Here is a 14,421-nt window from a genome sequence, read left to right as displayed (position 1 = left end):
TTGTACCCTCTGAAATTCCTTTGCCCCCGATTTGGTTGCCTCTCTAAAAAAGGCTCCCGGTCAAAATTAGGGCCCCCTCTATTATCCTGTGAGACACAATGTACTCATAATAAATGATTTTTAAACTGTTAATTTTGGTGTTATATATGATTGTACTGCTTGTATTTGGAGGTATGTTTATGTGAACCTGTTCTTAATTTGACTCAAGGGAATCTTTGAAATTTAGACCCTCATGTGTTACATTGATGGAAGAAAATCCTCCTTCAAAAAACAAAAGATTTTTGTTGCTTTCTTAAAAACCACGCAAAGGCCATGCCCTCTAGCCCTCTCCAATGCGGGAATAGCCTTATGGTTGGTGAAATGCATTCACACCTGTCAACATAAAGCAGAGAGGTGATTGTCTGTCCCACCCACACCCCATTCTACCTGCAAAAAGGGGGCATTCCTAGCTTTCCTAGGTAACATCCCTATAGCTGATATATGTAAGCAAGCTACTTGGTCCACCACACACACCTTCTCCAGACATTACTGTGTGGATGGGCTAGCTCGCTACAACAAGCTAACAGTTGCCAGGCTGTTCTACATGCACTTTCCAGTCCACCACTTACAGAAGAACCGCTTTATAGTCTATGTAGAGCATGTGTATTTGCATCTACACATAGCACAAACTGAAATATTTTTCATACCCTGTAAGCATCTGTTTGTGGCATATGGTGCTGTAGATTCACATGCACCCACCCTTTTTCCCTGGAAGCATTGGAGTTGACTTTTTTACCCTTTGGATGATCATTTTGTTTTGTTTATTTCTGCTCCATTTCATCCTCACCATCTGCGCAGTAGTAACAATCAGCCAATGCCCATGCATTTTGCCAGGATATATAGTAATGTGACGAGTCACCTTACCTCGTGACGTGAAAGACGTCTTTGAAGAAAAACAAGTTGCACTCATCCGAGCGTAGCAATAGATGTCAGGAGTATACAGAGCATGTGAATCTACAGCACTACATGCGATGAACAGATGTTTACATTTTCTTTTTGTAACTCCTTCATGATCACCCTGAGCATCTCCTTAAACAGAGATTTCTCAAAAACAGCTGAATTACTTTAAACTAAATCACAAAAAGCACGCTTTCTGTGTAAAGTTCTGCATGTGTACCAAATGTGGGGTAATTTAACTCAGCTTATTTTTGTGAATTACTACCCAAAATTTCATATGGAAATTGACAATGGAAATCAATGTTTAGGGACCCCCTTTTTCTTGACCGATTAACACAAAACATTTTCAGGAAAGAGTTGGGGTGGTTATACTTTGTACTTGGAAAGTTTTGTCAAAATTAATCAAACAGCACCCACATCATTTGCGAAACAAAAACACTCTTCCTATGCAGCTCTGACCCAACTATAACTACACAGTGGCAACTGCCACTGTGTAATGAATATATGTATATACAAATGTGATCCAAAGAGAGAGATTGGTGCGTATTGGATTTTCTCTTAGACTAATCAGAAATCCACAGCCAACCAAGTCCGTGCCCTTCTAAACCCCACCTCCTGGTTCACTTTTGTTTTTGCTGTCTTGTTATGGTGGGAGTACTGCGTTGTGGTAGGGCGTTTAAAACGCTGGACTGCTCCTCACCCTTCCCCTCTCCTATCCTTCTACTTGCAGGAAGCATTGGGTTGAGCTCCTGATTATGGTTTTGGAGGCCTGGGAACTTTAATACCTGCTGCTGTAGAGACGGCCACCTGCTCAACCTTCAATGGACCCTCACCCTGGATGGGCTGGGGACCCAGGTCCCAGATCCATCCGTATGTGTATTATGTCACTAATGAGGTGACCCGCATTAGTAAGGAGGCTTGTCAAAGAGCACTGAATCCTCACTCGGCAGTACCCTGAAGGTATTGCCTGCACATGCAGCACCAGGAAGAGTTATTACCTATCGAAAAGTACAAAACAAATGTAAATGGCCTCTCGGCATGGGGTGGCAGTTGAAATATATATGTTCGAGGCATATGGGCTGCAGATGGTACATTATGAATAGATCGCCATCTGGTGTTGGGCTCGGATAATTGCACTTTGTTTTTCTCTTGGAGAGTCTTTTGTATCTTGGTGACTCCTCCTTTGGTTGGTAGTGCGCATGGGCATCGGCTCCATCCTTAGATTGTTTTTTTCCGCCATCGGGTTCGGATGAGGATTGAGACGCTCCAGATCGACTTCGAAAAGAAGTGACTTATCGGCGCGTATTCCCTTTCCAATTCGACGGTATTGTTATCGTACGCGTTTCATTTCCATTCCGGCGCGTTTCGACTTCAACATCGAAGAAAAAACTTTGATCTACGTCGACGAACAGGAGGCCTTTCTCGATGCAGTCAAGTCCGGGGTCCATGGAAAGGACTCCATTCAAGAAATGTCCAACGTGTGGTGCTAAGTTCCCACACAAGGACCTACACGAGGTGTGCAACCTCTGCTTATCGCCTGAACACGAATCCAGGGACTGCGAAGCCTGCGCAGCATTCTCCTCCAAGTCGACGATTAGAAATCGTCGAGCTCGAAGACACGAGGTTTCCAGAATGCTGTCGGAGGCGATCCCGGAGCTGTTCGGAGACGAGCAACTTGAGGAGGAAGAGGATCATGAGGATCAGTCGGGGTCGGAAGGGGACGAGTCGGATGTCGAAGAATTCGACGTGCAACAAACCGTGAGTGACGACGTCCCCTTACCAAAAAACCGACCCCGTGTGGTAACGACCCCGCCTTCGAGCCCGGTCAAACCGCAGAAAAAAGTTTCTGACGCCCCGCCTTCGGGCCCGGCAACGAAACCGAAACTGAAACCGAAACACTCGGCCTCCCACCATGTCGGATCCGAGAAACGGTCGACATCGACTTCGACGCCGAAGCTTCATGCAAGGGAAAGCTCGGCATCGAAACATTCCATGTCGAAACAGAAACATGATTCGACGTCGAAGACTCACTCGACACCGAAGAAGTCGGAATCGAGTAAACACTCGGTGCCGAAAACACCGAACATTGACGATCGAAAACAAAAGCACCTTTCGGAACCAAGGCCTTCGGTGCCGATACAGGAGCAGCAGACAGATCCCAAACAAAAGATTTTGTTTATAGATCCGCAAACTGGCAAAGTAGTGACGAAGAAGAGGAAAAATGAACAGATAGAAGACAAATCTCTTCCTTCAAAAAAGAGAACACTGGGGACAAATACAACTCCTCCTACTTCTCCTCGACCTAAAGTCACACCCTCTTCTCCTATTCCTCACACTATGCCAAATATTCCTGCACCTTCTACACCAAAACCATCTACACCTCAGTCTGATGTAGACAGTGATTCAGGGGAGGGAGAACCTCAAGGGGATGATGAAACTATCCCAGATGAGGATGACCCATGGGAAAATTATAACGTAGAGTCAGATGATGACAACAACCCACAGTTATATCCCTCAAAGCCTTCACCACCTGATGATAACACAGGGTTTGTACAGCTCATTAATAGGGCAGCAAAATATCATAAAGTAGATATACATACAGAACCTCAAATAGAGGACTTCCTATTAGAGACGCTACCTAATGCACAAAGAACATCAGGTACTCTTCCTATGCTAAAGGGTCTTCTCAGTCACACAGAAGAAATATTCAAAGACCCAGTGAGGGCTAGGGTGTTAAACCCAAGAATTGATAAGAAATATAAGCCGGCTCCAAAGGATCCAATATTTATCAAAGGGCAGGTACCTCTGGACTCGCTTGTAGTTTCAAACGCTCGTAAAAGAGCGAACTCATTATCTACAGGAGAGGCTCCTCCACCTGATAAAGAGTCAAAATTAATAGATGCATCAGGCAAGAGAGTAGCATCACAAGCGGCAAATAGCTGGCGTATAGCCAATACACAGGCACTACTTGCACGTTATGACAGGGCACATTATGATGAATTAGAAAAACTCATCACACATCTCCCCAAGGAACATCAGAAAAAGGCAGATCAGTTAATACAGGAAGGAAAGATAATAACTAATACTTCCATTAAGTGCGCCCTAGACGCAGCAGACACTGCAGCAAGATCCATCAACACCAGTGTCATGTTAAGGAGACATGCATGGCTTAGAATCTCAGGGTTCAAACAGGAGGTACAAACATCTTTATTGAACCAACCCTTTGATCAAAAAACACTTTTTGGCTCAAGCACAGATGAGACCTTAGAAAAAATGAAAAAAGATACAGAAACGGCTAAGTCAATGGGAGCATTGCAACAGCCAACACAAAGAGGTTCCTTTCGTAGATCCACCTATAGAGGAGGCTCAAAAAATACAGGAACAAATCAGCAATCCACCTCTTTCACACCTACATCACCCAAAGGTAATTCAAGAGGTAGTTACAGGGGTAACAACAACAAGGGTAGAGGCCGCGGAAATAATAACAACCGCAACGCCTCAACCCCAAAACAGTGACTTCATAGAACTTCCCCCAGACCACATAACACCGGTCGGGGGACGTCTATCACAGTTCCTACCTGTCTGGGAAAACATCACATCAGACAAGTGGGTGAGACAGATTATCCAACATGGTTATTGCCTAGAACTCACAGCTACCCCACCAAACATCCCCCCCAAACAGCGTCCAATGAGTCAAGATCATCTCACATTGTTAAAGGAAGAAGTACTAGCACTGCTACAAAAGCATGCAATAGAGAAGGTTCCAAAACATCAACAAGGGACAGGAGTATACTCTCTATACTTCCTAATCCCCAAAAAAGATGGGTCCCTAAGACCAATCTTACACCTAAGACCTCTCAATGCATACATAAATTCGGAACATTTCCACATGGTCACGCTCCAACAGTTACTCCCTTTACTGAGGAAAGGGGACTTTCTGTCTACACTGGATCTAAAAGACGCTTACTTTCATATTCCAATTCACAAAGCCCACAGGAAATACCTACGGTTTGTAGTGGAAGGACAACATTATCAATTCAAAGTCCTTCCGTTCGGGGTCACAACGGCACCAAGAGTGTTCACAAAATGCCTAGCTGTGGTGGCAGCACACCTAAGAAGACAACAAATACATGTCTTCCCCTACTTGGACGATTGGTTAATAAAGGCCAAGTCACAAGAGGAATGTCTTCACAACACACAGAAGACAATTCAATTGCTGCACCACCTAGGGTTTACAGTGAACTACAAAAAATCACACCTGCAACCAAGCAAGATTCAGCAATACCTGGGGGCTACTATAGACACAGAAAGAGCAATAGCATATCCCAATCCGATCAGGATACAAACAAAGATCGGGTTAATACAAAGATTTCAACCACAACACTCACTACCAGCACGAGTGTTTATGCAACTGTTAGGCATGATGTCCTCCTGCATACTGCTAATACCACATGCCAGACTACAAATGCGTCCACTACAGGAGTGTCTAGCGACACAGTGGAATCAGGCTCAAGGTCAGATTACAGATCTGGTGTTGGTAGACGACCGTACGCATCGCTCTCTGAAGTGGTGGAACACAACAAACATTTCCAAAGGACGGTCGTTCCTGGAACCGATTCCACAAGTGATGATAACAGCGGACGCATCGCTCTCCGGATGGGGAGAGCATATGTACAAATACACAGTGCAGGGGAAGTGGAGTGTGCAGCAAAAGAAACTGCACATCAACTACCTGGAACTATTAGCGGTATTTCTAGCACTAAAAGCTTTCCAAATGCAAATAACAAACAAGGCAGTCCTGATCAGAACAGACAGCATGACTGCAATGTATTATATTCAAAAGCAGGGGGGGACACACTCTCTCCAACTATCCAAACTAGCACAGGACATTTGGAGATGGGCCATTCCTCAAAAGATCTATCTGTTAGCAGAACACCTACCAGGAGTTCAAAATCAGATAGCAGACATCCTAAGCAGACAGTCAGAACAAGTACACGAATGGGAGCTGCACGACCAAATACTGCAGCCATTCTTCCAAAGATGGGGGCAACCAGAGATGAATCTGTTTGCCACTCATCAGAACGCAAAATGCCAAAACTTCGCATCCAGGTACCCACACCAACGGTCCCAGGGCAATGCACTATGGATAAATTGGTCCAACAGATTTGCTTACGCTTTCCCCCCTCTCCCACTAATTCCGTTAGTGGTTCGGAAACTGCAGCAGCACTCAATGACAATGATACTAGTGGCACCCACGTGGGCAAGACAGCCGTGGTTCACCACGATTCTACTACAACTCTCACAGGTGCCACATCAAAAGCTAAGATTATTACCCATGCATCTTATACAGAACCATGGAGAAATAATGCACCCATATCCCAAACAATTGAACCTAGCGATCTGGCTCCTGAGGTCATAGAGTTTGGATATTTAGATTTACCACCAGAATGTATGGAAATCATTAAACAAGCAAGACGTCCTACCACCAGAGCATGCTATGCAGCAAAGTGGAAGAGGTTTGCTATACACTGTAACAGTAACCACATCAACCCTCTGGACGCATCCACTAAACAGATCATTTGCTATTTACTACACTTGCAGCAATGTAACTTAGCATACACCTCTATCAGAGTTCATCTCGCAGCTATAGCGGCGTACCTACAAAACAGGCAACATCTTTCCCTGTTTAAAGTACCAGCAATTAAAGCTTTCATGGAGGGACTCAAAAGAGTCATTCCACCAAGACGACCACCTTCCCCAGTCTGGAATCTCAACATAGTACTTACCAGACTAATGGGGCCACCATTTGAACCTATGCATAGGTGCGAAATACAATTCCTCACATGGAAGGTGGCCTTCCTCATAGCTATCACGTCACTTAGAAGAGTAAGTGAGTTGCAGGCTTTTACGATTCAAGAACCATTCATGCAGTTACACCAAAATAAAGTGGTTCTTAGAACAAATCCAAAATTCCTACCAAAGGTAATTTCTGCATTCCACATCAATCAGTCAGTGGAATTACCGGTTTTCTTTCCAAAACCACAAACGGTAGCGGAAAGGGCCCTACATACATTGGATGTCAGAGGGCAATATTGTATTATATAGAAAGAACACAAACTTTCAGAAAGACAAAACAGCTATTTGTTGCGTTTTCTCCTACACATAAGGGCAATCCCATCTCTAAAGCGGGCATTGCCAGATGGATTGTTAAATGTATTCAAATATGCTACTTAAAAGCAAAGAGAACATTAACTGTTCCTCCTAGAGCTCACTCTACACGTAAACTAGGAGCATCTATGGCATTTTTGGGAAACATTCCACTAGATGACATATGCAAAGCAGCTACCTGGGTTACACCGCACACCTTCACAAAGCACTATTGTGTAGATGTGCACACAACACAACAAGCTAGAGTGGGACAAGCTGTATTAAAGACTTTATTTCAGACAGTTGCAACAGACACGGGCGACCACCGCTAGGGAGAGAACTGCTGTATAGTCTATTCATAATGTACCATCTGCAGCCCATATGCCTCGAACGGAATATGCTACTTACCAGTATGCATCTGTTCTTGGCATAGAGGGCTGCAGAGTGGTACATGCCCTCCCAGCCTCCCGGAAACCTGTGTCTGTTCCAACATTATCTTATTTAGATACACTTACATGGGCATTCCTATCTGTATTCTATCATACTACTCCATCTAACCCTACTATGGCAAAACAATCTAAGGATGGAGCCGATGCCCATGCGCACTACCAACCAAAGGAGGAGTCATCAAGATACAAAAGACTCTCCAAGAGAAAAACAAAGTGCAATCATCCGAGCCCAACACCAGATGGCGATCTATTCATAATGTACCACTCTGCAGCCCTCTATGCCAAGAACAGATGCATACTGGTAAGTAGCATATTCCTCATGCCGCAAGTGTATCCTAGAAACACACTTAACATGATATATGTGAGTGTCAGTAGGGCAGATAAAGGGAGTGTCAGGTTCTATATTTTTATTAGATTTTTCCTGAGATATTCAATTAAAACACAGCAGTCCTTCGGCGGAAATCGACAAGTGTGGAATTCTTTCATTTGAAAAGCAGTTTGTCACATTCACTTGCCAAATAGGTTTTCACATGTTGTACCACCAAAGCAATCGGACAGTACTTGGCTACTCCAAAGTCAATTGAGATTTTGTAATACATGTATTCTTTCGTCTTCTGCAGGAAAAGGCCACCGAACAAGATGAAGAAGTCTCCTGTCGGCAGCTGGCGGTCCTTCTTTAACCTGGGAAAGTCCTCGTCTTCCACTTCCGTCTCCAAAAGAAAGCTGCAACGCAATCCAAGTGAGCCCACAGAAATGAAGGCTATGGTTTTGGCAGGTGGGCATCCGTTCAAGAAAAGACATTAACGTGCATAGGGCTATTAATAGATGCTGAGGTGAGAGTAGCAGGGACACCGATAGATTGCATAAAGGAAAAACCCTACCACGGTTGAATCAAACCACTTGGGTAAATATTGCGGATGTTCTTAAGTAGAAGCAAACGTTTTGGTAAAGGATTTCCTGGTCCTTGTTTCTCCCCTTAAAATCCTAACAAGAACGACTATCAGACTCCAATATGACCCCCCTTTTCACTAATAGTTTTGCCCTTTGTGAGTTACAGAATTTTCAAGCCATTTGTGACCATAACTTGAACCTACCACCATCCTTCACAACTGGACATTACCTCACCCACACCCCCTACACAAGGACCATACAAGTGTGTTCTCTGCAGAGGTCATCACTATAAGCTAGTTTCATGACACCTGAATGTGGAAAGAAATATAGTGCAATGGATAAGATGCTTATGTAGATTCGTGGAGTTTTGGGTTCTAAAGCTGTTTTGGCACTCCACCAAAAATCGTGCTATTCTGGATAAAGCACCCTGTGCTTCAAATTACAAATACGTTTATTTGTAAAATCTAAAGAAAATTATACTTGATTTACATTTTAAGTTATCTTCGAACCCCTACTAAAATACAGCTCTGAGTTTCTTGAAACTATGTTCTCATATATAATGCCCGAGATACATATATATTCAATGCTTGGAAATGAGGATTTATTTTTCCCCGAGTGAGCTTTAAAAAGGATTTGCCTATGCCCAAGCCTAAACAGCAGCCCTGGTTTGCGGACTGAAAGCAGCCCCGGACAATAGGTTCCATTCAGTTCTGATTCCCACCGACTAAGTATGGTTGAGGCTCTCACTCGAGTGTATGGAGAAGATGAGTATCCAGCTACTACCAAACTCAAGTACACCTATTTTGCGACGCTTAGAAAAACGAAGTAATAGTTTTAAAGTAAAGAGATTTGTTTTCACAAATATGATGTCCCGAGAATGTCAGTCAAATGTCTTTTAAGTTGCCATTCTCTGGATGAAAGCCACAACTGATTCCTAGTACACACATTCCGTCCTCCCCGTTTGCTCCCCCATCAACTCAAAAGCAAAAGCAACGGCCCCAACAGTGATTTGTTCTGCAGCTTCTGCTGTACATATGTTTCAAGATAGTAATGGGCACCCTTTTTAGGTCTCGCCTAGACAAAAGCAAAAGCGAAGCTTTTGCTGTCTATGCGAGACAACTTATGTTGCCACTTTTCTGGGAATGGTGTGGACATCAGACTGTTACGAGCTTTTTCTGCTGTAGTCAGGCTGTCACGAGCTTCTCCTTTGGAGATTTGACCTCGTGAGCGCGCCTTGACTGCATCTAATGGGCCGTGCGCTTCCTTTAGTCAGTTTCACTTTGTTTCATTTCACTTTGAAAGTGCAGGCGTCAATGTGTCTGGTAGTTGTTCATGTGGAGTGCCTTCTGACCTCGTGAGCGCGCCTTGACTGCATCTAATGTGTGTGGCTTTTTTTTTTCAACGTGGCCCGGGCGCTTGCTTCAGTCAGTTTCACTTTTAAGGTGCAGGCGTCAATGGGTCTGGTACTTGTTTTATTTCCATTTAATGCTCTTTGGAACAACAATTTTATATTACTTGTGTGTATTACCACTGGCCAGAATTTCAAAGACTTATATTCACGCAGGTGAAATAATACTATTGTGATTAGGGCCGATTTTTGGAGTCTGACCGTTTATTTCCTCCTGTTACATGTGGTATAATTTTAAGCAAATGATTGGCGTGGCAGATATGATGTAAGGCGCCCACTGCCCCAAATGAAATCACATGAAGTGGTATATCACAACTTCTGGACTAAGAGGTGTGGTTCTTCAATTTTTTTATCCTGTACCCCCGGTAATGCCTGGCTCCTGTTGTCACACAGGGGATGCAGCTACCCTTCCTCCTTCTGTTCCGGGGACCTGCAGCTTCCAGCTCCCCCCTCCTAACATCAAGCCCCGTTTTTATTTTACCGAATCACATGCTCATGCTGCTGCCTGGTTTGTCTACATGCACACAGGCAGAATCACTCGGTACAAAATGGCTCCTATTCACTCGTCAGTACGGTCTTGCGCCGCCCCACCTTCCCCCTGCCAAATACATTCATTCCAAATACTGCTTATTTTCATATCAGACTGACTTCTCACATCTGGGATAGCAGGGGCACCTTCCACAGTGATTAGTGCTTCACAAAAAATAATTCTCGGCTAGCGCTCAGAAGCCTTGAAGCTTTGATTGAATGACACTGCAGTTTGATGCCCCGCTCGTTTTTTGATGCTATGCGTTCCAGACACTGATTTTATTAAGACTCACTTGGAGCTCTAAACTGTCACTTGATCTTTCTTTGGGTCATTTCGTTTGCCCGGAAGGACTAACATATCTGTGAAACCCTCTTCTTTTATAGTTTGAGCATCGTCTTCGTTTAGCAGGATAACATTATACATTTGAAAATACAAATATCCGGGAAGAGCAGAGAGCAAATCTCCGCGATGTTGGGCATTCTCCTATCATAAAGGAAGCGTGTTGGTGGGACCTGTGGCATCTAACGCATCATTTAACCCTATATGCGTGGGCACCTACCACAATAATGTTTAGGATGAGTTTGTTCCGTTCCCGTTTTTAATTTGATGTAAAACTCAAATCACTGCACACTCTCTACTACACACTCTCTACTACAGTCACTACTCTCTACTACACACTCCCTACTACAGTCACTACTCTCTACTACACATTCTGCTACACATTCTCTACTACAGTCACTACTCTCTGCTACGCACTCTACTCTCTACTACACACTCTACTACACACTCTACTACACACTCTACTACAGTCACTACTCTCTGCTACGCACTCTACTCTCTACTACACACTCTACTACACACTCTACTACACACTCTCTACTACACACTCTACTACACACTCTCTACTACAGTCGCTACTCTCTACTACACACTGTACTACACACTCTACTACAGTCACTACTCTCTACTACACACTACTACAGTCACTACTCTCTACTACACACTCACTACACACTCACTACTACAGCCACTACTCTCTTCGACACACTCTATACTAGACACTCTCTACTACACACTATCTACTACAGTCACTACTCTCTACTACACACTGTACTACACACTCTACTACAGTCACTACTCTCTACTACACACTACTACACACTCTCTACTACAGTCACTACTCTCTACTACACACTCTACTACACACTCACTACACACTCACTACTACAGCCACTACTCTCTTCGACACACTCTATACTAGACACTCTACTACACACTATCTACTACAGTCACTACTTACTACACTCTCTACTACACTCTCTACTACACACTCTACTACACTCTCTACTACACACTCTACTACACACTCTACTACACACTCTACTACACACTCTACTACACACTCTACTACACACTCTACTACACACTCTACTACACACTCTACATTACACACTCTACATTACACACTCTACATTACACACTCTACATTACACACTCTCTACTACACTCTACACTACACACTCTACTACACTCTACTACACACTCTGTTACACACACGCTCTACTACACACTCTACTACACACCCTCTACTACTCTCTACTACTCTACTACACATTCTCTACTACTCTACTACACACTCACTACTTTCTACTACACTCTACTACAGACTCTCCACTCTCTACTCCACACTCTCTACTTCAATCTCTCTACCTCAATCTCTCTACCTCAATCTCTCTACCTCAATCTCTCTACTTCAATCTCTCTACTTCACATTCTGTATTACACACTCTCTACTACACACTCACTACTCTCTACTACACACTCTCTACTACACACTCTACTACACTCCCTACTACACATTCTCCTACACACTCTACTACACACTCTACTACACACTCACCACTCTACTACACACTCACTAGTCTCTACTGCTCACTCTCTACTACACACTCTCTACTACACACTCTCTACTACACACTCTCTACTACACACTCTACTACACACTCTCTAGTACACACTCTAGTACACACTCTAGTTCACACTCTAGTACACACTCACTACTCTACTACACACTCTACTACTCACTACTCTCTCTACTCACTCTCTACTACTCACTCTCTACTACAGTCACTACTCTCTACTACACTCACTACTACACACTCACTACTCTACTACACACTCACTACTCTCTACTACACACTCTCTACTACACACTCACTACTCTCTACTACACACTCACTACTCTCTACTACACACTCACTACTCTCTACTACACACTCTACTACTCACTTACTACTCACTCTACTACTCTCTCTACTACTCACTCTCTACTATGCACTCTCTACTGCTCATGACAATGCCATTTATTTATCTGTTTCCAAAACCAACACATAAATAAAACATTTGTCATTTACAATGCCAAAAGCGCTAACTTTTGCAAAGGCGAGACCGTTGCATTGTAAATGCTTGTTCATTTTGTGAGTAGTGGAACATTTTGGAGTTATTTCTCGGTATATCACCACAAATGTCTATATAAAGTGTAGACAATTTGAATAACTGATGTGAAATAAATTGAAAGGCTGTGTTGGTCACATGGTTGCAGGCTTTCCAGGCAGACTTCCCAGGAAGAAAGAAGCAAGAGAAGTTAGGAATTTCAGTCAGTATACATTGATGCAAAGATGAGTGGCCAAACTGAATACGGTTTGTTATTTCAGCTGTAATTTAGAGTGTTTTGGGACATAAGAGCCAGTTAGATTGCTTCAGAGTATGAAGCGGTTGAAAGGCGCTTATTACTCATCTCCTGCCTAATTGTTTGCCAATCACTTTTTCCTCTTTTAGAAAGGTTTGGAAATAATATATGACAGTCCATCCGTGGTTTTTCTATTCACCACCCTTCAGAAAAGTATTGTTTCAGCCATTATTAAAGGCTCGTTCTTTCCTATTCTACACTCGTCTTTTCTACTACAAACCTTTAAGCACCCAAGCAAGTTCTTTGCCACTAGGAATTAGAAGGCCATTCCAACTGTAACTTGTCGAATTGCATTAAAAATAAATTATGGAAGTCAGCCCCATACCTTTCGATTTGTGGGGTGTATTTCATATTATCTTATTTTTGCCATAGTTCTCACCTATGTCATCATATAAACATATTGGTTTATTTTCTCAGGTGGAAGAGGAGACTCAGGAACATTGCGTTCAGCCAAAAGTGAGGAATCCCTCAGCTCTGTGCATGCAATGGACGGTAAGTGGAAGAGTTGCTAAATTTTGCCTTATTTCTAATTGATCGCAGAAATGTACCTAAATTTGAATTCACATAGCTTACTAATGAGGAAACATCCTTTAGTGAGACTAGAGAAATTTCTTACCAGAACATATGGGGCCCTATTAAGAGTGCAGCAGTCCTGGAACTGCTGTACTTGTGTTGGCGGTCCTACCGACCCCCACCACCCGTCTGCCATATTATGAGTGTGGCAGTGGGACCACCACAAGACTGGTACCTCTGCCAGGATACAGGAACCCTCTGCGCCCGCAGTCTATAAAAGGTTTGAATATGCTTGCGGTGCTGAAGCCGGCATAGCCGAGCATATTACGACCTGCATGTCCGCTGCCTTTTTCATGCTGGGGATCCCGCCTGGAAAGAGTGACGGACCCGCAAGTAAGGGGGACTAATAGGGCCCTCAGCCGAATCTTGTCCTGGGAGTGCATTTGGGGGACATATTGTGGCTCCCCAGGAATTGTACCATCGTTCCTGCACAGTGTTGAATGCACGTCATGGTGCATGCCACTCCGTGTAGGAATGTGCTGCGGGCGCTTTCACTATGGCAGTCTGCTGTTGAGCCTCTACTTTGAGCCTAACACACCGGCCGCCGTGAGACCACCCCCAAACCGGCCACCCGCCCTGGATTAAAGTCATAGTCAGGCATGCAGACTCGCCAAGGGCTTGGGGATCTTCCTGAGACCACTGCAGTGAAGGTTCATTTGGAAACCATCCAAACTCGTAATATGGCCCTAAGTAACAAAAGTGAGTTCTCTGTAGTGGATTTCCAGCTTGGATACAGTAC

At 43.8% G+C, this 14,421-nt stretch overlaps 1 protein-coding gene across 3 annotated transcripts in view; it reads left to right on the top strand.

Annotated features, from left to right (window-relative positions):
* The window catches only part of ARHGAP32 (Rho GTPase activating protein 32), a 1,359,293-nt gene that overhangs the window by 1,213,602 nt on the left and 131,270 nt on the right, over positions 1 to 14,421 (top strand). For 2 of the 3 annotated variants that reach the window (XM_086956892.1, XM_086956894.1), the window contains 2 exons: positions 8,153 to 8,307; positions 13,527 to 13,601. In XM_086956892.1, coding sequence (XP_086813018.1) covers positions 8,153 to 8,307; positions 13,527 to 13,601 — 230 coding nt within the window. The remainder of the gene's footprint in view (positions 1 to 8,152; positions 8,308 to 13,526; positions 13,602 to 14,421) is intronic. The other variant, XM_086956893.1, reaches the window with a different exon arrangement.

The sequence above is a fragment of the Lissotriton vulgaris genome, chromosome 2_1 (genome assembly GCF_964263255.1).
Source record: "Lissotriton vulgaris chromosome 2_1, aLisVul1.2, whole genome shotgun sequence".
In the NCBI taxonomy this organism is placed as follows: domain Eukaryota; kingdom Metazoa; phylum Chordata; class Amphibia; order Caudata; family Salamandridae; genus Lissotriton; species Lissotriton vulgaris.
This window is presented reverse-complemented; position numbering and strand designations above follow the sequence as displayed.